At 35.8% G+C, this 27,094-nt stretch overlaps 1 protein-coding gene across 8 annotated transcripts in view; it reads left to right on the top strand.

The window, feature by feature from the left end:
- The window catches only part of LOC118261899 (four and a half LIM domains protein 2), a 193,114-nt gene that overhangs the window by 111,180 nt on the left and 54,840 nt on the right, over window positions 1-27,094 (top strand). For 5 of the 8 annotated variants that reach the window (XM_050701496.1, XM_050701492.1, XM_050701494.1 and 2 more), the window contains exons 3-6: window positions 20,524-20,671; window positions 21,864-22,080; window positions 22,171-22,274; window positions 22,435-22,578. In XM_050701496.1, coding sequence (XP_050557453.1) covers window positions 20,524-20,671; window positions 21,864-22,080; window positions 22,171-22,274; window positions 22,435-22,578 — 613 coding nt within the window. Of the gene's footprint in view, window positions 1-20,523; window positions 20,672-21,863; window positions 22,081-22,155; window positions 22,275-22,434; window positions 22,579-27,094 lie in introns of all 8 variants that reach the window. The other 3 variants (XM_035572925.2, XM_050701491.1, XM_035572922.2) reach the window with 1 other exon arrangement.

Here is a 27,094-nt window from a genome sequence, read left to right as displayed (position 1 = left end):
CTTAGGTGATAGCATTTTTATCCTAGGAAGCCGCTGGCAAAAGCTTGATTATTATTATAAAGCTAGAAGTATTGATTAAACATTTCAAAATAAATTACTGTCTCGGTCAAGCGATCACAAGAATAACTGTAAACCAAAGGGTGTCATGCAAAAAAAGCTGCCGGCTTTAAAACCAATAAAAAAGTAACAAAATTAACTCTACTAATACCAAAAGGAATATGACCCATATAGCTTCTAAGTGAGCTACTTCACAGTAGTAATCACACCGACCAATCTCCTAAGTCAAGGTCAATAGTCTAGAGACGCCATAACGTTCCACCCTTTCATCATACCCCTCCATTTTATCCGCATTATCATATTATGTGTCACAACATAATAATAAAAGGGAAAGTTGGCACAAATTTTGCTATAATATAGTCCGTAGATCTACTGAAATATATTCATGACGTCACGTCTAAAAGGATTTGGTTGATGAATGGGCTTAAATCAGGGTTTGAATAGGCAATATTGTCTTCGCTTTAAACTAAACTGGTCCCGATCGACCGACCGATGATCATAATTTTTTTGTCACTTATTTACGTGAATAAAAGTTTTTTTCGAAACAGTAACTACTCCTGTGCCGTGGGTGCTTTTACATACAATTTCACATACACATAACACCCAGGCCCCGGACAATCAGGAACAACAATATGTGGATCACACAATTAGTAGTTACTCTGTGGAAGTAGTACTCCGGGAAATGAACCCACTAAATGTTCCACGGCAGTTGGCTAGCCATCGCGCCTAACGTGCAGTCAAATGTCTTAAATCCCTTTGCTATCTTCTAATTCTTGGATGAACACAATAAAGTTTAGTTCTAATTATGATGTTTACAGGGTCGGTTTTAATTGATCGCTTATATCTACTATAAAATATAGTTTTATAATCAATTGGCTTTAAGATCAAAAGTGTATATAACTCACATATCTTTATTGCTATTTTACAGCTACATAATACACGGTAGTTTCAAACTTCTGTTTAGTATACGCGTTGATAATTATGTGGTACATTTACTGAGATTTTCTTAGAATTATGTTCATTTTTATGCTTTTATTACGGTTTGTTCTAGGTACAAGGATAATCAATTCTTCTAGCATATAACAGTGATAGTTATCATTGTTGAACTTGAGCTTGATTAATGACTTTGAAATAGAATTGTGAAAAGTTATTGACCGTCAAGCATTTATTCCAATAAATGCCTTTTTTGCCCGTTTTATAATAACTATCATGAGACACGGTTTACACACTTATGATTCATTAATGGAGAAAAGTAGTGAGAATGCAGTGAGTAGACTACGTGTCGTCGCCGCGTCTGCGCACGCTGCTTGTGATGAAGAGTTCCTCTATGACTCAAAACTAGTAGAGCTTTTCTCCATTAATATACGCGACTAAACCGTGATTTTTAGTTAATTCTGCCAGTTTTGTTTTGCAGATGGTCTTTTAAAAAGACGTTCTTTCTTACAGAGCCACTGACAATAGACCCCAGATGGAAATATATCTACATTTTAGTCCCATTCCTATTATTTACAAACACCTAAATATATCACTAGACCCCCGAATGCCAAGGTTTCCGTCATTATAAATTTTGCCTAGGTTACCTACCTACACCATCAAAAGAAGGCCCGCTCCTTTGATCTCGCAGCTATTTATGCTCGGTTTCATTGAACTTTAGCAAAGTTGCCGTTTTGGCTATCAATATTGTGGATCTTGGACGATACCGCGATGGTTACACTGATATCCATCGGTACCCATCGTTAACCTTACCCAAGCTTGCCAAAATCACCAACAGTTCCAATTTACTGTTGTGAAAATATTTAGGCGAGATCTAATTCCGGTTTTGTTTGAATATTGGGTTAATAAACGATGTGATTTGGTGGAGAAAAAGCAGATCAATGAACAGACAGGCAGCGACAGGCTCTAGTTACTATGGTAAAGTAATTGGTAGAATGTTAATAGACACACTGTATTGTGACAGACAACTTCGGACTAATATATAACCTTTTTTTAAAGGGAGAAAATCATCCAATGACTTTTCCCGCCTTAAGCGAGCCAAGAAGGAGTGTCAGACTCTTACTAACTAAAAATCACCCCGTTCCTACTACAGTAACCAGAGAGCAGTAAAAAGGAGTAACCTGCTAGGTAGTCCGCAGCTACGGATCAGGAATATTTAACCTTAGAAAAATAAAATACTGCACGACAATCAAAACTATATATTGAATTGAAACCAGCTGTTATTACAATAACAATTAACACAATAATTGAAAGACATATCAATACAACTCCCTCCGAAAAGACCTTAAACTTAATGTAATTTTAAAGTACAAAGTATACACTAGATACGGGTCTTGTTATCGGTAGCCAACAAGCCGACAAGCCAACAAGCAAGGTAAACTTAACAAACTGCAGCATATTTGGCGATGACATCACTAACACGAACATGTCACCCTAACTAAGCCCGTTCTAGATAACGACAAGGTTTATGTACCGAGCTCTTTAACTGAACTTGACGTTTTATCAATCTCGTTCTTTTACTATGTTATATGTAGTTATATTTGGGTTTTGTGCATTTAATGGTCTTTGCGGTTTTACTTTCAAGATTATGGAATATTTCTAGAGTAAAATACATCAAAAACTTGACTCCTCTGGTGTTGTGGGTGTCCATCGCATATCATCAGGTGATCAGCCTGCCTGTTTGCCCCCTATTTCTTAAAAATACGTATTGTTACTTTGATTAGTCTATTGGCACTCTCAAGCGCTCTCTACTGAGCTGGTACTTCCTTGTTTTATTAGTACGATAACGCTTACTTTTCGATAGCAGACTATACAATGCCTACGATTAAAAAAAACACTTATTGAACTTTTGACAGGTGTCATAATTTCCCGCCGAATCAAATAATTTCAAAATGGCGCCTCTTTACACAGTGTGCTAAAGTTTACAATTACATTTCCTAGCTAATATTGATTACATGGATTTACAAACTAGATTTAACCCTCTATCTATCAAATGAAATTTACTTTTATAATCTACATTATAACTCTAAAATCACATTAATTTTGTGACTAAGTATTCATAAATTGATTAACACGCCATCTATTTTCTCAAAATAGAACTTGGAAGAGTAAATGTCGTAAAAATTGTGTAGTATTGAAATGGCTGACATTTCGGATGATTGATTCCTTATAGTAGTAGTATAACTAAAATGTTTAATGACCGGGATGTCATACAAGTGTTGGAGTTTATGAGCAATAAATTATTTGAAGTCCACTAACTAGTGTTTGGCGACCTCGGCTGCGGTATTATTAGACGTTCAGACGTAGAATGTGCATTTTAAAATTAATATTCCCATTGACATTAAGACAAAATCTTCGTTACGGCTGCATTTATGTATTCCGTCAAGCGTGTTTATAGTTCGTTATTTCTTAAGCCTTGCTTTGTTTCTTGTTTCTTACAAAATAGTTGCCCATTAATTTTTATTATTAGATATAGATATGCACTATATTTGTTACTACAAAGACCTGTTGTGGTTAACCAGTTCACTTTATATCCTGCAAACACGATCGTAGTCGCATTGTGTAAATAAGTAGACGAACAAATGTGTCCGTAGTGTAAATATACTGATAATACACACATCACGAAATTAAAGAAACAATCCGATGAAGTATCTGATGGGACAAGAAAAGTAAGTTTTGTGTATTTACTGTTGTAGGGAACAGAGAGTAAAATTCCCTAAAAGAAGGAGTCGACAGGCATGCTCCTTTTCGGCTTTATGCCCAACTGTTGTTCGTAGGGATTTTCAATCCATGTTTATACATAATATGTAAACTTCATATTTGGGATGTAGGATTTAAGACGTCATCCGTTCATTTGATTATATGACATTTTTGTTGTTTTGATGTTGCTCTTGGCCGCAATTGTGTAAAACTAAGATTGGATAAAAACTAAGTTTACAAGACATGTATCACTTATCTATATCTTCAAAGAAAAGAAAAGTTGTTTCATGAAAAACATCTGAAGAAAGTCTTAAATAGCATCGTTCGTGAATCGTGACGTTATGTGGCAAATAAATAGAAGTGGTTCAATTTCACCGATGCGTATAAGATGTCCACGATTTAAATTTAAACTACATATGTATCTATTCTATTCATTATTAAGCTTACATCAACCGGTATGTAAATAAAATAGGTGACAAGGAAACATACTATTTCCTCTTAGATAAAATGTGTTTATGAATATAATATAATAGATGGATTTCCTATTAACTACAATGACGTGATCAACGTATTTGCATAACATACGAATACAATAGCACTATACTACTAGCTATTTATTTAATGAAGAGACAGTTATTTGTTCTCAAAAAAAAAAATACGGCTCGAATTTATTGATTACAAAAACATAAATGAAAATCTGAAAGTATATAGCGTGTGTAATTGACTGTCTTATCGGACGGGCAATGAGATTTCTTATAGGTATGTAACTAGACAACCGATGGATGAAACCACAGGTCGTTTAAAAAACATTTCAAAGTGTAAATCTTAAAAAAAACGGGTAACTATTATCTTGATGTTCTGTACCATTAGTATAAGTTTGATTTACGTTTAAATAATCAAGACGAGGGCGCGATCAGCGCTGTGATTGGTTGGTTTATTCGAGTCGGCCAATCAACTAGCCGAACACGCTCTCGTTTCGATTACTTTAAACGTAAAGCAAACTCATACTAAGGCTACTGATGCCTGTCCAACTGACATTAGATCATGATCATTTACAAGTGGTATATTACCAAGAATATAGCACCAATCCGAACTCCAACCATTACCATATTAGTTTCATCGCTCACAACAATTTCCTTTAAATAATGAACTGTGAGTATAAAAGATGGATTTATGTATGAAAGAAATCGTAAACTAACATAAATGTAAACATAACATAACTCTAGATAATAAAGATGGAGAAACTCCAGTCTTCTTGGAGATTTTCTCATTCGGAGAAAATTGAAAATTTTAACATTCAGCCTATATCAATCTCTTGGTAGACTATGAGCCCCCGATCCGTGAGTTTTTGGGCCTGGAGGTTTGGTCCATATTTAGCTGGGTATGTGACTGATGATGATGCTGAAGAAACAATCTTTTACTTTATTAGGAACGATTTTTTTTTATGGTATAAGCCCGTAACCGTGCAGTCGGATCACCCGATGGAAAGCAATTGCAGTCGCCCATGGACACCCGAAATACCAGAGGCATTACAAGTGCGTTGTCCACTTTTTGGGGTTAAGAATTTAAAGGTTGTTGGGAATTGGGAGAATTGGGAAGTGGGCATGAATGGGGCCTCCCGTAACCTCTTTCACACAACACACCGTTCTCAGAGTCTCACAGTCATTTAATAGGTACTTAACCCAGTCCTTAGCGATAGTTTTCGGAACAAAATTGTTATAATTGTTATTGAATGAAATGAAGTTTAAATAATCATTAAATGTCTCAGAATGCGGTATTAAGTTACTTATATCTTCAAAACCAATTGTCCCTATTTGTTTGTATTATCTTTCACAGACGATGGCATACCTCATATAAACAAACAAAGAAACAAACAAATATTTCTACTCCTTGAATAAGACCTAGTTTATAAATACCGAAATAGAATAATTCACGTGCACATTAATTCGTAGACATATTATATGTATCTTGAGAATGTCAATTGTACCGCGTATTTACATTAAACGATACCAAATATCTCTTAACGTTAAGAAACGAGACTTAGATGGGAAGCAGTGATTGGCAATTTGCCAAATGTTTTACCAAACATTTGTGTAGCACTAATCTATACAAATAAAATTGAAGTATTCGTTTGTATGTATTATTAAAATAACCGCTTCTTACTACGTGCTTATTTATTATTATGAATGTGTATACGGGACATACGTACACATATCAACATAACATTTTTACAACTTTTGAATCAAACAGGTAGAAGGCTAATCTTTGAAACTGCTGCTCCGATTTTGGCGAGATTTAGGAATTAGGAAAATCCTCCCCGTTCTAACTCCTGCTTTTCAAGCCGCAGCCCCGGTATACCCGCTAGGTACCTAGTCCGCAGCACTGGATGAAGAGCAGCTTAGACTTACTTTTTATTTTAGAAAAATGACCATGCAATACAGGTGCAGACGGGCGGAAAGCAATACATATAAAAATAAACGTCTGTTTTAAATACACAAAGATCAGAAATCAAGTGAAATCGGTTTCCCGCGATATTATTTATGGATCGGTGAGATGAAGGACATAGCTCAAAGAAAAAATGTAAATAATGTTAGTTTATATTTCTAAATCCTAACGGAAGAGGTTAGAGCTAAGAGCTATGCTATGTACCTAAGCTATAAAATTTAGAATTTATCGGTTTACATTTCCGTGGACTTTAAAAATTTTCTTCTTCTCTTATCTTAAAAGTATTTCCTTTAGAAGTAAATTGGTATATGTAATCAGTTTTATGATTACTGATGGCTCTTTGACCAAATGCTGTCGATGTTTTTCTGCAGAGTTCTGATAAACAGGCGCACCTGTACCATCGAATAAAGATCATTCTAGTTGCCATAGCAACGGTGTAAAATATCGTTTTCCCTACAACGCATATGACAATTTATGAATTCAACGATGAACTGTCTTCAAAACAAGATAAACTATTCCGAAATTTACTATCACATCAGAGATCACATCATCAGCCTATAAATGGCCACTGCTGACCAAAGGCCTCTTTTCAGACGAAGATGGTTTGAGCTTTAATTACCACGCTCGCTCAATGCGAGGTGGCGATTTCAAACTTTAAATTAGAAATTATAAGCCCAGTTTTCCTCACGTTGTTTTCCTTCACCCATTATCAGTGGTGTCTAAACAATCTTAAAAATTACCTACAAAAAACGACTTGCCGTTGGTAGGTTTCGAACTCTCAGGCATGAAAAGCGAGTCTTAAACCTCCGGGCCACCACGACGTTTACAGTCAAAACCTATAAAAAAAAATACAATAACTTATAAAAACATAAAAAAATCATCACATTAGTAAAATTTACACACCTATCATCGACATTAATAATATAAAAGGAATAATAACTTACATAATAATGACAGCTCCGTTCATTTCGGCTTCCGTCGTAAAAAATAAACAACTGGCCATGTGGCTTACGATCATTGACGGCGGGCGGCGGGAAAATCAGTTCCGCCATTGAATGGGAATATTTTTAGGCGGGAATATTTATTTTTTTAACATTACGTCTATAGTCTATGGCGTATGTGTAAATACTTTTTCGTACTTTTCGTGCTTTGTATTCGAATAATGTAATAAAATGGAATTAGTTACGTAGGTGTTTTGTATACGTACTGATGTCTTTGGTTTTGTTGTTTTTTTTAAATGAGTGTGTTATACTACGTTTAAAAAGATAGCTAGTATCGTCAGTTCTACATGAGTCATTGTGATTTGCTTTTTAGAACCCATACTCGCGCTCTTGCGACTTAATAAAATGCTAAATGATGACCTATTTGAAAAAATTATACAGCTCCTTTTGAGCAAACTTATACAAAATTAATTAGGTAATTCAATAATGAATATAATGGCTAATTATATCAACATTAAAACCTCATCAGTCTCATAATACGACCTGAAGGCTAAATATCAGTAAAAATATAATTAAAACAATTAATTACTTAACGTGAAAATGACGCCGCAGAGAAACGTCCAATGAAAACATATAAATTCGCTCCTAATTTATGATATTCATTTATATGTCTGCTGTTTGTGGATACTGCGGCTAGTTTGTTGTGGACACAATGAAGATATTACAGAAGGTAAACTTAGAACAAGAACCTAAAAGTTATAAGTACACGTTATAACTCCGGAAAATCGGTTGATCAAATACGCTTTTGATTTTGCCTGATAGATCGTAGTTTTTTAATCGAATCGAGCCTTTGTAAGAAGGGCGTTAATACAAATAACTTTTTTTTTAATGGAACCGCTTCGTTCTATCGTTTTTCTTTAACACCTCCATTATTTTTAATTCGGGTAATACAATTAAAACCTTCAACACAACTATACATACATAACTTCTTAGATTAAACTGAGAACCTCCTTTCTTTTTTGAGCAAGAATTTGAGCAAAACAAGAATGGATTTTTATTCAAATCTATACATATAATAAAATCGTAGAAAAGTGCTGTCTGTACATTGAAAATAAAAATAAAAAAAATAGCAGGGGTTATTGTTATGTCGATGTCGAACCCAAAAATGTAATTAACTTTTTTTTTGTCTGTTTGTCTGTTTGTCAGTTTGTCTGTTTGTCTGTTTGTCTGTTTGTCTGTTCGTCTGTGCGCGCTAATCTCAGAAACGGCTGATCCGAGTTGGATGCGGTTTTCACGAATATATTGTGGGATGCTTAAATTTACATTTAGTGTTTGTTTCATGTCAATCGGTTCATAAATAAAAAAGTTATGTCAAATTAATGAATCACGTCGAACATTCTATGCTTATACCATTAATCTCCGCAACTATTTGACGGATTTGGTTGAAATTTGGTACAGATATAGTTTAGAACCTTAGAAAGGACATAGATTTTTATTTCAAAAATCAAAAAATAAAAATAAGAAATAAATTATTTATAAATAATTCTATGTCGATCGTTACACGACTTCGGTTCATGTTATTGTTTTAATTTATCGAAAAAAAGTAAATAAATAGTAAAAAGGTATGAAAAAAATAATATCAATATAATAAAACATTTAGTACAAAGAAAATGCTCTAACGGAGTATAGATAATTCTATGTCGATCGTTACACGACTTCGGTTCATGTTATTGTTTTAATTCATCGAAAAAAGTAAATAAATAGTAAAAAGGTATGAAAAAAATAATATCAATATAATTAAACTTTTAGTACAAAGAAAATGCCCGAACGGAGTATAAATAAATAATCCAAGTTGTCTTTATCCTCGATAGATGGCGTTGGGATCGAAATAGATCGCGCTATGGTTTCGTTACATTCATTTGGTTGGGTATCGGCCGAGCGCTTCGGTACTATCGTAGAAAAAGTGTATTATCAGTCGTATGATTATTTGTCTGTAGTGGTCCTGCTGTTTCGTATATTCTAAATTGGTTTCGTTGTATTTGTCAATTAATAAGTTTATTTGTTGGGTTTTCCTGGTTTTTTGGTTAAAATATTTAACGTAGGTTTAGTTTGATATCGATTATTAGTAGTTACTGTAGTTAGTTTTTTTAATAAAATTGTAAGTCTAATTTTTTTTTTAATTAAATTAGATTTAAGTCGTTTCTTTTAAATTATTTAGTTTAAGCTTGGTTATTATAGCATAGAGGATAGGTTGTAATATAGTTTCTTTTTTAATTGTTATAAATTCGTAATTCGTAGCTTTCTTTAGTTTTAAGTTAGTTTAAGTCCGTTTTTAAACTATTTTTTCAATGCCCTAAGTGAGTATACATCTATTAAATTCAAACGCAGAGCTCATTATGTTGATTTTAGAAGAGTTCCCTGGAATATCTTCCACATCTCATTTTTGAAGAGATCCCGCGAGATCGGGAACTATGTGGTTAAAACCAAAAATTTGCCGGAAGTCACTATTCCACGCGAACGAAGTCGCGGGCAAAAGCTAGTGTTCAATAAAATCAGAGTTACGAACTGATGATAAAAGTGTAAAAAAAACTGAATAACCATATCAAGATATGATCATTTTATGAACACAAAAGAAACTTGAAAGAGCTTACAACAAAATTAATTATGTCGGAGTAATGAGTTTGTGTCATTATTACCAACAATAATGACATAACTTTTTCGTCTACGTTAGGTAATATACCATTTAAACTACGTAAGTCATTACTCTCTGACATGACCAGTCTAGCTCAAATAATAGTACCTAACTAGGTATTTGGCTTTCTTTTACAATAATGTCTAAATACTAAGCTGTAAGACCTCGCTTTCTAATCCTTTTCATGAATGTGTTAGCCAATGTGTTGCAATTTTGCAATTGATCTTGAATGCTGTATGTAATGTAACATGCTTGAGTCTGTCTGTGCCTAAGTATAATAAGAACATTTTTGTCTAACATATGACATTTACCTGGTAATGTTAAAATTTCACTCGACTTGTGTATTATGTATGTTTTGTAAATATCGTAAAAAATGTTTTTTAAATGGGTTAACGAAATACGAAAATAAATTAACTTTAAAGCCATTATTATATTTTCGATCCCCGATACCATATTTAGAGTAAGTCATCGACTTTGTATTGAATGATGAAGATTAGGTTTATGTTACGTCTCATTCTATTTAATACTAGCTTCTGCCAGCTGTTACCTCCGCGTCCCCGTGAGATAAAAAGTATCCTATCACCCAAGTCATCTCATACTCTGTCTGTATACCAAATTACATCAAAATCCGTACCCGTACCAAATCAGCACTAGTTTCAGCGTGATTGACGGACAAATATCCAAACAAACAAACTTTCACATTTATAATATTAGTGTGATTTTGACTTCAATAGTGGGTATTCCCTCTTCTCTAACACAGTGAACCTTCTGCAACTTTTCCTACTATGTAAATACCTGAATCGTAAATCAACATATTCAAAGGTACGGTAACGTGTATATTGTTGAAATGATACATCATTTCGCTGGTCAGTCGTTTCATCAAATAAACTAAAACCCAATGAAAACAACGCAACTACCAGTTGGTCTGATGTTCAGCTTTATGTAAACCGAACTGTTTACACATAATAATGTGATCTAACTATATTTATTTAAGGTTTATATTTCAATTAATTTATTGACCTTGGTATAATACCCGTCTACGAAAAGGTTAATGATCAAAACTTGAAAGACATTAGAAAATAGTGATTTTTCATTATCCTTCTTCATTATCTTATTTATCAAACACAAGAACTACTGAATGTGGTCCTTCCACAATGAATTTACGGTGCATAGTCCTTTGGGGGCTACGTTTTTACATTTTCGCTCATCTATGAAATCTCTGTGAACATTTCCATTTTCATAAGCAAAGTTCTTTCTTAGTGATGTTGATATATTACTGAGTTTCACAAGATTTTTTTCTATATCAACCAACCTTCTTACAATCATAAAACATGATTATTAAAGGTAAGCGTCCGCAGGCCCGCATCGTACGCATCGCACGCAACGGAATTTAGTTTGTCTTGTATAGAAACTCATGCAACTGCGGCCACTGATTCGCATCGTACGGACCGCATCATCAGCAATGCCTACATGCGATGCGTGCCGATGACGTCATACGGAATGCGTGCGATGCGTACGATGCGGACCTGTCGATGCTTTCCTTTATTCTCCAGACCTATTTAAACGCAGCTCTGTGGACTGCAACTTCTGTAAACAAAAAACGACCGCCTCGCAACAAAACGGTCCACAAAATATAGTTAGCGCAAATCCAAAATACTAAACAGTTTTGCCCTTGCAGCAGCCAATCTGCATGACCTAATTACTGGTAATAAAACTAGCCGAAATAATATATTTTATGACAACGCTCGAGTAACACTGGACCGTTTATAATGGATGCTTGTTACTGCCACTTGCACGCGACGACGTCAAGTTGACGACTGAATGGATTTAAGAATGCAGTTCGAAATATGAATGGTTTTATTTTCTTCTTATTTTAAAAAAGGAGAGCAATATTGATCTTTTCCGCCATGAATTTGTTTATATTACTAAGGAGTTTTACGTGGTTTTACTCCTTAGCTTGTCAGAGTTTATGGTACAGCTAGGACAGCTACATGCTATGGTATAGCTATGGTGCAGCTAGTCTTTTAAGTCTTGTGTGAATAGTTTCCATAGGTGCTCCATTGTCATCCTCATCACTTACCACCATCCAAAATAACAACTAAACAGTTAATAACGAAACTCTTCGGTTTTTATATGACATTAGGACGAAACAAAAAATACTTTTTTGACATCTCTTTATCAAAATCGCATTACGAATTCACAAGACGATTGTAGTTGACAGCTCAAAATGCATTCAACGAAATATCACTAACTATAAAGTCATAATACTACCGGGTACAGGTACATTACGGAACGGACTGCGCGAATTCACGTTCACTTTTCCAAAGTAATAGGAATTCTGTGTACGAAGCTAATCGTTCGTGATAAGAATAATAATCAGCTGATAAGATCGAGTTACGAGTAATCTAACAAATGTTTGCTCCATCAAACGTTCACTCGGATTACAATATAATGTTCAAAGACATAACATAACAACCCGGACCCGGGATTAACTGGGACTGCGGGCCCAGTTGCCGGGGCGACTTCATTTTAATATTTGGACTCCGTCAACTAGGACCGTACCTTTTATTCTTAAATGCAAAAACTACAGTCAAACGATAAACTGTTCAAAGCAATATTAGAAGAAATATACTCGGATTCAAAAAGAAGTGCCAAAGTACGTAGAAGATCGACGATGAAGGCACCTGGGCCCGAGGTCCCAGTTAATTTCAGCCACAGTTGTCAGATTCCTCCAACATCACATAACTACCTACCTCTAATACAAAACATAGCTAAGTGTAAACAAACAAAACTAACTATTATGAAGTTTGTCTAAAATTAGAAGTTGATGGGTTTCAAAGTACGTATACCTATTAGTATTTACTATTTAACATGTACTAGGAAAAACCTGTATCTAGGAATCTATTTATTTATAGAATTCCAGCCAATCGTTGCTTATCACCTCACACTAAGCAACTACGATAAACTCCTGGCAATATTACTAAGAAGTACTTTAGCTCATAAATAGGTCTTTCATACCAACATTATATAGTTATTCCCCTTTACTGGTTTTTGTTCCATTACTAGAAATTAAGTGCTGTACTCAGAATCATTTAATGGGTAATCCAGTTATCTTTTTTTGAGGGGGGAAAATCATCCAATGATTTCTCCCGTATTAGGCAACGCGAGAGGGACTGTGTCAGACTTTTGCTGACTAAAAACGCCCCGTTACTACTCTCGCTTTTCGAACCGAAATGTGTACCTCTACCCTAACCTTTCCTACCCTTTCAAGGATAAAAGGCGTAACGTTGAACTAAAGGAGTAAGTCAGTCATAACAACTACTATAACATGAAACACGTTAAATCATGGCAGCTATTGATACAAACATCTGACCCACATTAACGGAAGATTTACTTTAAACAGTTTTCTATCAACAACCAAACGCTTTACAACAAGGATCATCGACATAATAATATTCCTCTCCCTATTTTCATTCTATAAAATATGTCTACGACTGCCCTATAAATAGTCCTATCCTATTCCCCTCTAGTTATGAGTAATACAAGAGATTCCCATGGTAATGGTAAGCAATGCGCTTAATTGGTATGCGCGCTGACAAAGTTGCGCGCACGCAGAGTTCAATGACGTTCATGTTGCACTGTTGATGTTGAATCTGTGCACTATTGGTTCTTGATAGATCGTTACATACAGAATTTTTATTAAAAAGTGAAGTGTCTTTCAGAATGATGATACGTATTGGTGATGATACTTCCTTTATGGTGAGTATGATAACCTGAATGAAACAAAATAATCTACATATAGCTTAAACGTAGACGATAATAACCAATTAATCTTAAATCTGATGAATAGTATACTGTCATCTGATCGATAAAGATCGCTACAGTGAAAAGAATGAGCGCTTATTTAACAAACAAAACTGCTAAATCCTGATCATCATCATTACGGACACACAATGCAGTTTCTATTTCTCATTTCAACACGATCTTCCCAATTGACACTTCAAACATTATTATGTTTCTCATCTCTTTACAAAATTGTCATAAAAACTAGATGTTACAGCTACAGCTATGCAGTAGTTAATGTCGTTTCTTCCTGTCTCCCATAAACATTGATTGTTCTATTAACATTCGCAGCCAAAATACCACGATCTACGTCTGGACCACATCTATCTATATCGGAAACTACTAACATCAATCTGTGTTTAAAATAAACGAATGTTCATGGTTAAGGTCCCGTTTTTATATCTCTACATACATACATACATACATACATATCGTCACGCCTTTAATCCCCGAAGGGGTAGGCAGAGGTGCACATCACAGCACGTAATGCCACTGTACAATGTACGCCCACTTTTTCGCTTTTCGCAATTTATGCAAGTCCCATGTAATAGGTGGTGAGCCTATTGCCATATACCGGGCACATTTCCAGACTCCGTGCTACTACTGAGAAATTTTCGAAAATCCGAAAAAATACTTCGCCCGACCCCGGAAACGAATCCAATACCCCTTGTCCGGCAGTCGTACTTGCAACCACTCGGCCAACGAGGCAGTCTAACATCAATCTGTGTTAAAAATAAACGAACTTTCATGGTGAAGGTCCCATTTTTATTCCTTCATCTTCATAAACATCTTCATCTTCATTTCCTGATTGTGTTTGAAGTTTTATTTGTTTGTTAATTAAGAATTTCTATTGCTTGTCTTGTTGTTTTGTTTCTTTGTTCCCTATGCCAAGTTTGTGTTGAGAAAAATTATCGTTTGTGTTGATCTAGGTCAGGGTTGTTGTTTGCGGAAGAAAATTCCTTGTTTTGTACGCTTGTGTGAGTCGGGATGGCTACAAGATCCATGAGTATATTCTTTCCCTTGACTCTGAAATTCCTTGTGATCGTACGTACTTTCATTTTTTTTATGGTATAAGCCGGTAAACGAGCAGATGAATCACTTGATGGTAAGCAATTGCCGTCGCCCATGGACACCCGAAACACCAAAGGCGTTACAATTGCGTTGCCGGCCTTTTGGGGGCTAGGAAATTAAGGGTTGTTGATCGAGGATCGGGGATTGGGAAGATTAGGAAGGGAGGAATTGGGCCTCCTTTAGTAGTACTTTTGAAAGTCAAAGCAAAAATTACAATATCAAAATAATATCTGTCTCTCAGTCAGTCTTCTGTCGACGCGGTTAGCTCGTTAGCTCGTTTCAAAGTGTAGATTCCTATGAATGAGAACGAGTAAGAAACTCCATAAGAAACTCAATGAGGATTTCTTATCCTTTGACTATGAAATTTGTAGTAAAATCGTACGTAGTTTTATTTAACTAACTATGTATCTGCCCTGTTTCCTCGTCGTATGATAATCACTTAACATCATTGTTTTGGCCTAGTTAGATCAGCTTTAATACCTTATTTTTCCCTCCGCTTTCATCTTCCACTTATAACGTCAACTGCAATACCAACCTTACCATCAACGAAACACGGTTACTTTTAAATAAATAGTATCAAAGTCTATACCTACAATAGGTTGACGACCTACCTTAAAGAAATCAGGCCACTTTCGCCATCCGTATCCCTATCTTTATGGACCCAGTTCACGGCTAAGGTTACAGATAAGAGCCTAGATACTGCCAAGGCTCATCGTATAGATATAGCTTTGCACTTTACTAGACGTAAAATTCAAGGTGAGGTTATATCGGGCATTTTTATATTGAACATGTGCTGCCATCTGTTGATTGAAACTGTTTGAGAGCTTCTGAAGGTGTCTTGCGTATATGTATGTTGAAAGTAAATTGGTATATGTGTGACTGTTTATAGTGTTTTTACTTAATGTGATCTACTTTTCGTCAGTTTTGTTATTACGCCAAAACATATTTTGTGAAAGATAGAAAGAAAAGACGAAAAAGGCATGTAAGAGTCGTAGCAATTGGCGGTCCATTGTCTTTGCCTACACCCATGGGAGACAGGCGTGAAGTTACATACAAAGTATGTATATTTTGTGATCCGACTAATATTATAAATGCGAAAGTCTGAATTTTTATGTGTATATTTGTGACTCAATAACGTCAAAACAGCTGAAAGGCTCGGGATAAAATTTGGAACAAGAGTAGATTATGGTCAGAAATAACACATAGGCTACTTGTTACTCCACTGGAACACGGGCGAAGCCGCTGGCAGAAGCTAGTAGGTATATGTATAAGTCTAAAATATATTGACGTACATTTAGTAGTTTTAGGCAATATTCCGTAGTTGTTAATAACTTTATCGACCACCAACGTCATGAAATGAGGTACACAAATAATAACATTAATTTAATTATACAAATACATAATATAATTTTACAGAAATTATAATTCTACATTATTACTAACTAACCATTAATCCTACTCGGTCACTGACTCATGTTTCCACCTTATTGCTTATCAACTATGACGCGTCGCTGCGTCTACGCAACTTTATACACAAACACTTGAATTTTATTTGTCGAATTCCTTGCAAGTATGAATAATTCAGTTTTTCTTAGGAAGTTTGTTCATACATTGCTGTATCTGAAGCTGAAATGTTTTCTGACCCATATACCATCTATTGTAATACATTTATTCATTGTTTGTAATACATTCATTCATGAAAATGAAGTTAATAGCCTTATAAACTGCAGTATGGACGTTAAAATTTAATTTGTAGGTTAGTGACCCAACTTTTGATGTGTAATTAATAATGTTTCTTTCATCTTTCTATGCCGTTTCCTTCGCTTGTCTCTTTCTGGTTCAAAATCCATGGAAAAAGTAATATTGGTACTCGCCGTTGGTAGGTTTCGAACCTTAATCTAATGCCGTCATATATTAGAATCGGGCGTCTCAAACCTCCAGGCCACCACGACATTAGAAGCCTATATACCCGGCCTCGTCTAGTTATTTCAAAGATTGACGCGTTAAAGTGTTAACCTAATTCTTGTAACCAACTTACAGAAATAACATTTATACTGTAACTGATTTGTCTAAGTAGTTAATCCATAAACTCTTTAATTATTTCGTGGTATTCAAAAACCGTTCCAAATATACTCAACTCCAGAAACCAACCGTATAGAAAGTATGTAGTTTCCAGCCAGACAATAACTTCTTAAACCACTACTTATTCCTGTATGTCCTTATTCATCCCACTTATCTCATTGAATCAGTCTTGTAGCCAGTCAATCATATCAGGGCGACCTCACTTAGCATTTCAATAACATGCCCGAGCATTGTTGTGGGATCTTTTACTTTTTCGTGTAGGTCTTTATGTCTGTGTGTGATTGTGTGTCGTGTTGTAGGTTCATATTTGTTTGTTAGTAGACTTAGAATTAACTAGTTAGGTCTTTGTTCACTTCTTTGCACAAGTACTTGTCGTTAAAGGTTTTTTTAATGTTTTTCTATGCAACTCTGGTGTTGATATGATAGAACATGACACACCTTTTATTATCTCTAAAGCATTCTTCTTAATTTTTATGCAATTTTGGTGTTAAGAACATGTAAATACATATTGGGTTTCACGTGTAGCATTTTTTATTTCTTCTTCTCTTCATAAAACTCTTACTAAACGATCATGTTTCTTAGAAATGTCTTTGAGTAGTTGTATTTTCTTTCAAAGTCGTCGTGCTTTCTTCTATAGTCCATATAGTTCATATAGTATTTTTCATGGACAGTGCTGATTACTTACCATTAGGTGCCCCTCTGCTCGTTTGCCACCTATTCCATAAAAATAGTTTCGGTTTCTTCTATGTCTGTACAATCATCTATTCTATCATTGATTGCCCATTTGTTCCTATTTGTACGTTGAACAATAATAATAAATATTTTAACATCAAACAATAACACTATAATGGCTATCGTGCGGTCATTAATTACAATTATTACAAAGATTACGCAGACTGATCTCATCCAAACGATTACGTCAATTTATGAATTTATTTCTAAGACTTGCATTAATTTGTATTTAACTAGTAGTTTTTACGTAGTTGTAATTTGTGAACAAATGCTGCAAAATTATATGTAGTTCTAAATTACCTTAAGGGGGCTATTGGGCTAAGATTAATTTGAATGTTTCTAGTTATCCCATCGAGCAGAAAGTGAACAATAGCTCAATACGTTCACCTTGCTTAAGTGTGGAAGAGCCATGCTTCAGCATGAATAGGCCGGTTCGACCGGAGTGGTTGTGTAAGTGAGGTTACCGGAGGCCCAATTATTTTAAAGGGGGGAAATCATCCTATGACTTCACTTGAGCCTTGAGCGAGGCGAGAGATATTGTCAAACATTTACTGACTAAAAACCACCCCGTTCCTATCCATGCTTTTCTAGCCGGAGCCCCGGTAAACCCGCTAGCTAGTCCGCAGCTCCGGATCAAGATGATCCCTTAATGATCCTCATCTTAAGATGGCACACGGCAAATATCTGACGATGTTTTTATCATAACTGACTCAAAAACTAACTTCAAACATAACATGAAGGTTACAAAGCTAATTTAACAGATGTAGCACATTTGCAAGGACCTCAACAAACTAGATGTTATCACAGTCCATTTATGGTGAAACTCGGTATCATAGCTTTTGCATCCATATAAAATGGGACCTAATGAATACATGCATATCGATGTATTACTAACATGGCTCTAGTAGTTACCTATGAATATTATGAGTCATAGTTTTAATTTTAGAAAATTAATGCACAATGTAGGTATGTGTGTTGATTTTTTATTTTATGTGTATCAGCTGCCAATTCTAGTTTATTGATGAAGGCAGATGGTAAAGGCAAGTTATAGGATAATGGTTACCGGGGCTCCGGCTCAAAGCAGGAGAAGGAACGGGGTGGTTTTTAGTCAGTAAGAGTCTGACACTCCCTCTCGCCTCACCTAAGTCGGGAGAAGTCATTGGATGATTTTTACCCTCAAAAAAAAAAAGGTTATAGGATAATGATCTATGTTAATTAATATTCTTTAGCTATGTAGTTGTAGCTGTTTTTTGGGTGATTTTCCACCAGAGATGTGCTATGCTACGTTGCTATAAATGCGTTTGGAATCCCATGCACTGCGCATCTTCCCCGCACAGCTACTATGCGGCGGCGCATGTTCATAGCATATCTCTGGATCGATCTGGATTTGTTAACAAAACTGCAATCGAGCTACTTTATACAATTTTGGATTGAAACTACATAGTTGTTATAAAAGATTTCAGCTTACTAGTTATTTCAAAATATTCATAGACCAAACTACAGACCCTCACTAGTAGAAACAGTAAAACAAAATATCTATAACTTAGGATCTAACAATGTTCCTTGTTAAACTGAACGACGATTCTGATTGGCTATCATCTCACGTAGAGATTCACTACGATTGTCTTATTAGGGGATAAGCGATGCTCTTTTGTCACGCGATTGTGCACATGGTTGCAAATCAAGTTATACATAACCAGTTTATTAAGACCTCGCTTTGTATGGTCTTTCCACACATATAACGGTCAGTTTATAGTGGTTTGTATAGCTTCATGCCGTGTGTACTCGAAGTGGTTATTTTTAGAACATGTCGACATGTGCCCTGCTAATCCCTTGGTACCTTATACACATGGATTTAAGGATTTGTATGCAGTTGTGAGTTGTTGATTAAGATATATTATGGATGAATGTCATTGATCATCATTCATTGTCGTCAATTTCGTTGGTATGTATTTCGTTAATAGATTTGTATGTATGTAAAACTATTCGCATTCGATTGCCCAAACAGTACCCAAATTCGTACTAATGGTCAGTACTTTTAGATTCTATGCCGTTAGTACAAATTTGCTTTTTTTTAAAGTAATCGAAACGAGAACGCGTTCGGAGCTTTGATTGGCCGGCTTGGATAAACCAACCAATCAGAGCGACGAACGCGTAAAGCAAACTCATACTAAGGATACAGAGGTCTATGTTTAACTCTCGGATTGGGTAAAATGTTGTTGGGTACATTATTTTCGGTAGCCTGCATAGTTCTCCGCAGTAGCACTGAGTCTGGAGGCAGTTGTATAACAATCTTAAACTTCAGGTCGAATTAGAAATTGTGTGTTTAATATGAGCGTAATGTTTATGTTTTTTTTTTACGTTTATGTTTTTTTTAACTGTGCAATATACAATCACGAGTATAATATAAGCAAGCAATATATTGGCAAACAGTTACCCAATACAATATTTACATTTCTTTTTAAATATTTTCTTACTCGTTTTATAAAACACAGACTAAAATATTTATGACTGCCTCGTTGGCCGAGTGGTTGCAAGTGCGACTGCCGGGCAAGGGGTCTCGGGTTCGATTCCCGGGTAGGGCGATGGCAATAGGCTCACCACCTATTACATGGGACTTACAACATAAATTGTGAAAAGTGGGTGTACACAGTGGCATTACGTGCCATAATGTGCACCTCTGCCTACCTTCGGGGATTAAAGGCGTGACGATATGTATGTATGTACTAAAATATTTATTTGTTTATTAATTATTATGTTATCGGCTTACTCACGTAATGTTTGTCGCACTGCTACTGATCGCCGCGTCGTGTGTCGCGTAATGCTGCTCATGAATATGAGCCTCTAGCATGGCTTGAAACTAGTCGAGTTCCTCGTCAAAACGTTACGTGAGTAAGCCGATAACATAATAATTAATTTAGTATGTCTCACGAAAGTTACAATAAAATCATATTTGTTTGTTTCCAGAAAAACGTGCAAGTCATGCGGGTGCGACCGGCTGAAGCACTCGGTGTACCACGAGGAGCTGGGCTCGGTGCGCGACCGGCTCGGGCTGCGCGAGTCCAAGCTCAACCACCACTCCTACGACAGCCCGCCTGGACTCACTGCTAAGCAGGTTCGTTCTTCTTTATCAACTACTAGCTACTTCCGCGCGGTTTCACCCACTCTGCTTGGCTCCTATTGGTCATAGCGTGATGTTTTATAGCCTATAACCTTCCTCGATAAATGCGCTATCCCACACAAAAAGAATTATTCAAATCGGACCAGTAGTTCTGGAGATTAGCGCGTTCAAACAAACAAACAAACTCTTCAGCTTTATAATATTAGTCTAGATAGTATAGATAAGTAATATTAAATGTAAACTTACCTACTTAAATGACTACACGATTGGCACGGTTGCAACTGGGCAACAGGCTGACGCTCAACGTGTAGCGGGTTCGGAAAGCCGGAGCAACTCTGTGTGTGATCCATAAATTTTTGTATCGGGTCTGTGTGTGTCTCGTGTGTGAAAACTTGTATGTTTGTATATTTATAGAAAACACTATATCTCCCACAGGTAGAAAGAGATTCAAAGTAGAGATTGCCCTTTTTCTATTAAGTAATATTAAGACTGATGAGATAAAATAAAATAATAATTAATTAGTCAAAAATATCGTTGTTGGTCCGAGGGGCCGAGAGTGGACTTGACGGAAAATTAAAATGCAATGCCCCATTACAATTTATTTGGCTAATTAATTTACTTACCAAACAAAATATAGCGTTTAATAATTTTACATTTCTGGAAATAGGAAGAGTGAGTTATGACCGTTTGAAGTAAAAGCACAGATGGTAAAAGTAACAAAATGAGAAAAACATTTTCGTAACAAAATGAGGTGCAAATGTACTTTTTACTCCTAAAGCCTATCTTACTCGTATACACACGAACCTGCTAGTAAGGCAGACTATTTTTGCCTTTAATTACATCCAGTTCACGTATACTGCGTATAAATAGATACTTGGACAGTCACCTGTCATGTAGACCATTATAAATAATATAACTAACTACCTACGTGTTTATTATTTCCTTCCCAGTTTATAGGGAATTCATCGCATACATTGTGGAAAGGTCATTTACCTGCGTTTTTGGATTTTAATGTAAAATCTCTTTAATAGAATTTAAACTTAATTTCGAAGTGTTAAGGTAGAATTTTTTTTTAAGGAATTTTATTGATTGTAGTAGCTTGATGAGCTGTAGGTTGTTATATTTCTCTTAATAGTTAATATGTAGAATAAGACATTCAATAACAAACTGTTATTTTACTTTTCAGACCGAATTGTATTGGTCGTCGTTAGCAGAGCGCGCGCCGACCGGCCTAGGGGGCGCCACTGGACCCGCAGCGTGGAGGGCTTGGCGAACTAGAGCATTAGCTTCTCAGTTACCGAAACAAGATCTCTCATTAGCACATTGCAGACATATCGATGAGAATCATCGCAAACAATATGAAGACTTCGTCGCGGCTAGGAACGAAATTGCACTTGACATTGGTAAAATAAATTCAATTGTAGATTAGCGCCATCTAGTGGCTCATAGCTGGATCAATAAATATTTGCTTTATGTAGGAAAATTTGTTTCAGGCGTTGCAAGTCAATATCACGGTGCATCCGTTGATTGTGCGGGATGTAATAAACCTATTCGGAGTGGGAGTATCACCGTTCAAGCGCCACGGATAGGTGAAGAAGTAAGTATACTTATTGTAACGCCATCTATACTCGGCAAAGAAAAACGCAATAAACCACTTGTATGATTTAGTTCCGCTATTCGACAAAAGAGGTCACTATAGTGTAGAAGAATTTGTAGTTTATGTTGTATTATTGTACTGTTAAATTGTTTTGCTCTAGGCATATTTTCATCCAACATGCTTCTCGTGTGCGGAATGTGAAGAATTACTTGTCGAACTAGCGTATTGTGCGTTAGATGGACGATTGTTCTGCGTTCGCCATTATGCAGAGCGACTGAAGCCGAGGTGTCATGCCTGTGACGAGGTAAGTGTTAGTTTTAATTTAATTTTCTTAATCTTTTTAATTTGTACTCCTACATTATAATATTTAAGTCAAATAATATAATATACAAAAAGAAATACGACTATAAATTGGAGGCAGATTTTCTAAAGCTTGTGATACTGATATCTTTCTACATTACAATAATAAATAAACAACCTATAAATTTTACACGAAAATCTAATTAATAAAAAAAAATTTAACTAATACTTTCAATTAAATAAAATTGTTAACAACTTCTAGTACCAAAACCAACATACAGATGTCGCTGTACCTACAAGACTGAAGTTCACCTTAAATTGATTGATTCATTATTTTATTTCCAAAGTATCGAGATAGATCTGTTTACAATCAAACTGGCTATTAGTCGTTGACACAATTATTCAAATGTAACAAATAATGTCTGGTCATGAAATAAATTACTTTACGTTACGTTGCTAATCAATTTGGGGTCGTTCCAAAAACATCATTAGTTTCGATACTGCTGTAATGTTGCCGGTAAATTCTACCGTCGGATACGTTGTAAACTCACCATAATTACCGATGTTTATTGAAAGATTTGGTTGAAGATGCATTTACTTTTTGAAAAGGAAAATATGTATTACGTGTGCCTCTGCCTACCCCTTCGGGGATAAAAAGGTGTGACTAGACTTTTTTATCAGTTAGAATTTGCTGTTTATGGAATCATTACTTATCATACGGTCATAATAAAAAAGATACTTAGAATTAAAAAAATATTGAAAAAATACAAATATACATGAATTTCTTCAACCTTTACTACTAACAACCAACTATTCCTATCTTTCCAGCTTCTAAAGGATCTTATTTCTTCTCTTGACACTAATCATTTTAAAATCCCCCCTATATCCCCATCTTAAAAGTAAATGACAAGGCTCGTTCCAAATATTATTAATACCAGCAGTATTAATACTTAGTAGCAGTAACGATTAGTAGCGTCGTATTCCAAAGAGGTTACAACAAAACATGTCACTCGCACTATTCCTGTACGTCTTGCTATCTGACAGTCTGACATTTCAACGCATTATGCAACTAGCATTTCATTATGGAGTGCGTTTTTTAACTGGAGATAGCGACAATTTAACTGCCCAGTTAAATATTCCACTCCAGTTAGTGTATCTAATCCTTGGGTATGGAACTTTTCGCTGGGTAAGGTATTTTTGCATTTAATGGGTTGACGTTTGGCCGCTATCTCGCCTGAAGGTAAGTGATGATGCTGCTTATGATGGAGCACATCTGCCCATAAGCAACCTATTCACTCGGGCTTTGAAGATACCCAGGTTATACGCATCAAGAAACTTAACCTCCGGCAAAGAATTTCACTCCCTAACAGTTCGCAGGAGGAAGCTTGAAGCGAAGCGCTTCGTGCGAGTGGGTAATGCTCTTTTGCGTCTTGGATCAAGTGTGACTGTGAGGTTGAATTAAGTGTTATTAGAAATTTTCAGCTTTTAGCAATAGAATGCAGTTTGAAATGTTACCCGTTGTTTGAAAAGAGTCTCCCTTTAAGGGACTACTGGAGAAAATTAGGCCAATTTTTTATACACACGTATTATGCTCTGCTGCACACTAAAAACCTGCCTATCTGTCTCTATGAAGAATATATGACAAGACATTACATTTAGTAAATTATAGTTTATAGGGGTTCTAAAACCCGTATATAATGTGGTGCAGAAATCGTAAATTAATTGTAATGGCTCGGGACCTGTAATGCTGTTTATTATCATCTTATTTACTTCAGACCGTTACCTTTACGATGGTCATGCAATGCACTGACGCTCACACTGCTGTAAACAAAACAATAACTGCAACTAGTGCATCTAATGAAACATTCCTTGACTTAGAGCACTACGTTAGTGATGTAAAAAGAATAATATTTATGTTTATTATCTTGTCGTGAGAAAACTTGGACGTATAACTCTCAACAACCTAAATATATTATTGGAAATCGTCAACCTGCCTTGAACGAGCGTAATGCTTATTACGTTTCTGTACCTATAAGAAAAGGCGTTAGCTTAGCAATAGGGACCCGGAGCTGAGGGCTGCCTAGCCGGTTACCGGGAGGGCTCCGGCTCGAAAAGCATGAGTAGGAACGGGTTGGTTTATAGTTAGTAAGAGTCTGGCACTTCTTTTCGCCTTGCTCAAGACGAGAGAAGTCATTGCATGATTTGCCCTCTCAAAAACTGTTACAGGCAGATGGCAATTGCCTGAGCCTTTATTGCAAGATAGCAAATTAAAACTGATAAAAAAATCACAAGAACTGCAACTCTGCTTAGGATTCACGCTCGCAGCCACTTGACCATTGAACCTATAAACAGCAATCCAACTCCCAATCATTAGGTACATTCCGAATCTCAAGCGTAAAGCAAACACCAGAACAATTGCTTTTCTCCTTACGGAACAATAAATTCAGGATCCGAGATAATGTTAATGTTTCCTCTTCAAATAAAACGTGTAGGATGCAATGCGGTTTATATTTAACCAGTTACATTATAATGCATATCTGTGCCACGGTGGTGGGACTAATGACAGTATTATTGATGGGACCAACTGTTCACATTCATTCATGTAAGCGAATAGCGTAGGGAGATATTCTTTGTAAATCTGTGTGTTAGGACTGTGGAGTTTTTATAGTTCTGATTATATTTTTTTAAAGATGGAAATGTTAGTTCTGTTTTAAAGGGTACTCGCATAAATGAAATATGCTTTTACTTCAGCCAACTTGAAGTGTAGGAAACTGGAAAGATGGGTCCGTTATCATACCGAAACTACCGTTATTAAATAAAACCTGGAATATTTTTTCTTGTACTTAAATGTATCAACACTGGCAGCTACAAATAGCCAGAGGCATACTTCACTAAACCTGACTGAAACCAATTAATACCACAGTTACCCTTGCGCCAAATATATTTCGAGAGCTATGCATCATAACTGCTCGCTCGCTGAAATATTTTGACAGCTCTTAAACAAATAATATTATTGCTAAATACTAATAACAGAGAAAGCCGCCATTTTATCCCACACGCGCTCCCTACAAACATTAGCGGTTCTTGTTTACACCTTATTAAGCCCAGACTAATTCGCACCGCCAAAGCTCAATCGGTCAATAAACCAAAGGAAGGAATATGTTCGGTATGTGGTTACTGAACAAAAATAAACTGTTAACTAGTTACTGCTGAACATTGGTTTACACCTTACCACTTTAGTCAGTTGTTACACTCGCCGCGGGTTAGCGCCTTTTTTCACGTCCGAACTTTTTGGACCGATAAAAAGTTTCAGTTTTTAATCTGTGATACGTTCGACATTTAAAAAAGTGTCATAAGGTGAGCTTCTTTATCTGTTATGGATGCGTTCGTTTTAAGCAGCATATTAAATGTTTTCGATAACCTAAATTAATTCACTCGAAGCCATCAAACTAAATGAGTGTACGCGTTACATAAAGTTTCCGATGTATCGTAATGGAGGCATCTGAAGTGGTGGCCTATATTTTGCAATGAACGAATTATTGCAAATGTTGCTACATCATACTTATCACAAACATTTCTATGTAGTGGTTGGGAATTAGAAATGAAACTTGTGTGCCACTGTGCATTGGTATAAAAACACAGTTATGTCTAAATTCTTTTTTAATAAAATTGACGCGATTAATTCTGGAAAATGAAGTATAAAATCAATGGGGATTAAAAAGGGCTTTTGATGTTAGTCTGTCTTTACAACAAATTTTGACATTATCCCTACAAGTTATTGACGTGGCCGGCGACGCGGTGGTGCAGGTGCTGTTCCCGTCTATCGATCTTCCGAATACCGATCGATCTCTTTGAAGTGTCTGTCGCCCAAGCTTGTTTATAGTCGCAAGCTGATGTAATAAATATAATCGACGCGCACACACGACAAGGACCATCTCTTAACCGGACAGCGTTCGCCAACTGTGAACTCAATACTCTTTCGACAGCTACCGAGGACGTGTCGCTTCCAGTGAATTTAATTTTAATACCTTTGCCTCCAGTGTAATTAAAAAAATAATTTAAAAAGTCATTTCGGTACGCGACGGTCGAACATTCGATCGAATACGAAATTCGAATTTGCGCGCGTTTTTTTTTCGCGGCATTTTTTGGTGTGTTCGGATACAGGCCGGTTGAGGAGACAACTTATTGTGAGTGGTTTGGATAATTGTTGGTTATCTGTGGTAAAATAATTTATCGACATTTTTGTAAAATAATAAATTAAGGATTTTATTACTTAAGTCCTTTTTGAAATCCATTTTATAACATTTTACTTATTTCCAGAACACTTATCTCTTGAATGTAATTCTCAATGTGAAAAAATAGTAAATTGATATTTATTTATTATAACACTTTTCAATAAAACATTAAGGAAGTGTTATTATCATACATCTACAAAACTATCATCGCTCGTGTAATCGGATTAGAAAAAGTTCGTCATAGTTCTGCTACTCGATAAAAGATGGCGTTAGTAAAAAGTTTCT

This window comes from Spodoptera frugiperda, chromosome 20, assembly GCF_023101765.2.
Source record: "Spodoptera frugiperda isolate SF20-4 chromosome 20, AGI-APGP_CSIRO_Sfru_2.0, whole genome shotgun sequence".
In the NCBI taxonomy this organism is placed as follows: domain Eukaryota; kingdom Metazoa; phylum Arthropoda; class Insecta; order Lepidoptera; family Noctuidae; genus Spodoptera; species Spodoptera frugiperda.
This window is presented reverse-complemented; position numbering and strand designations above follow the sequence as displayed.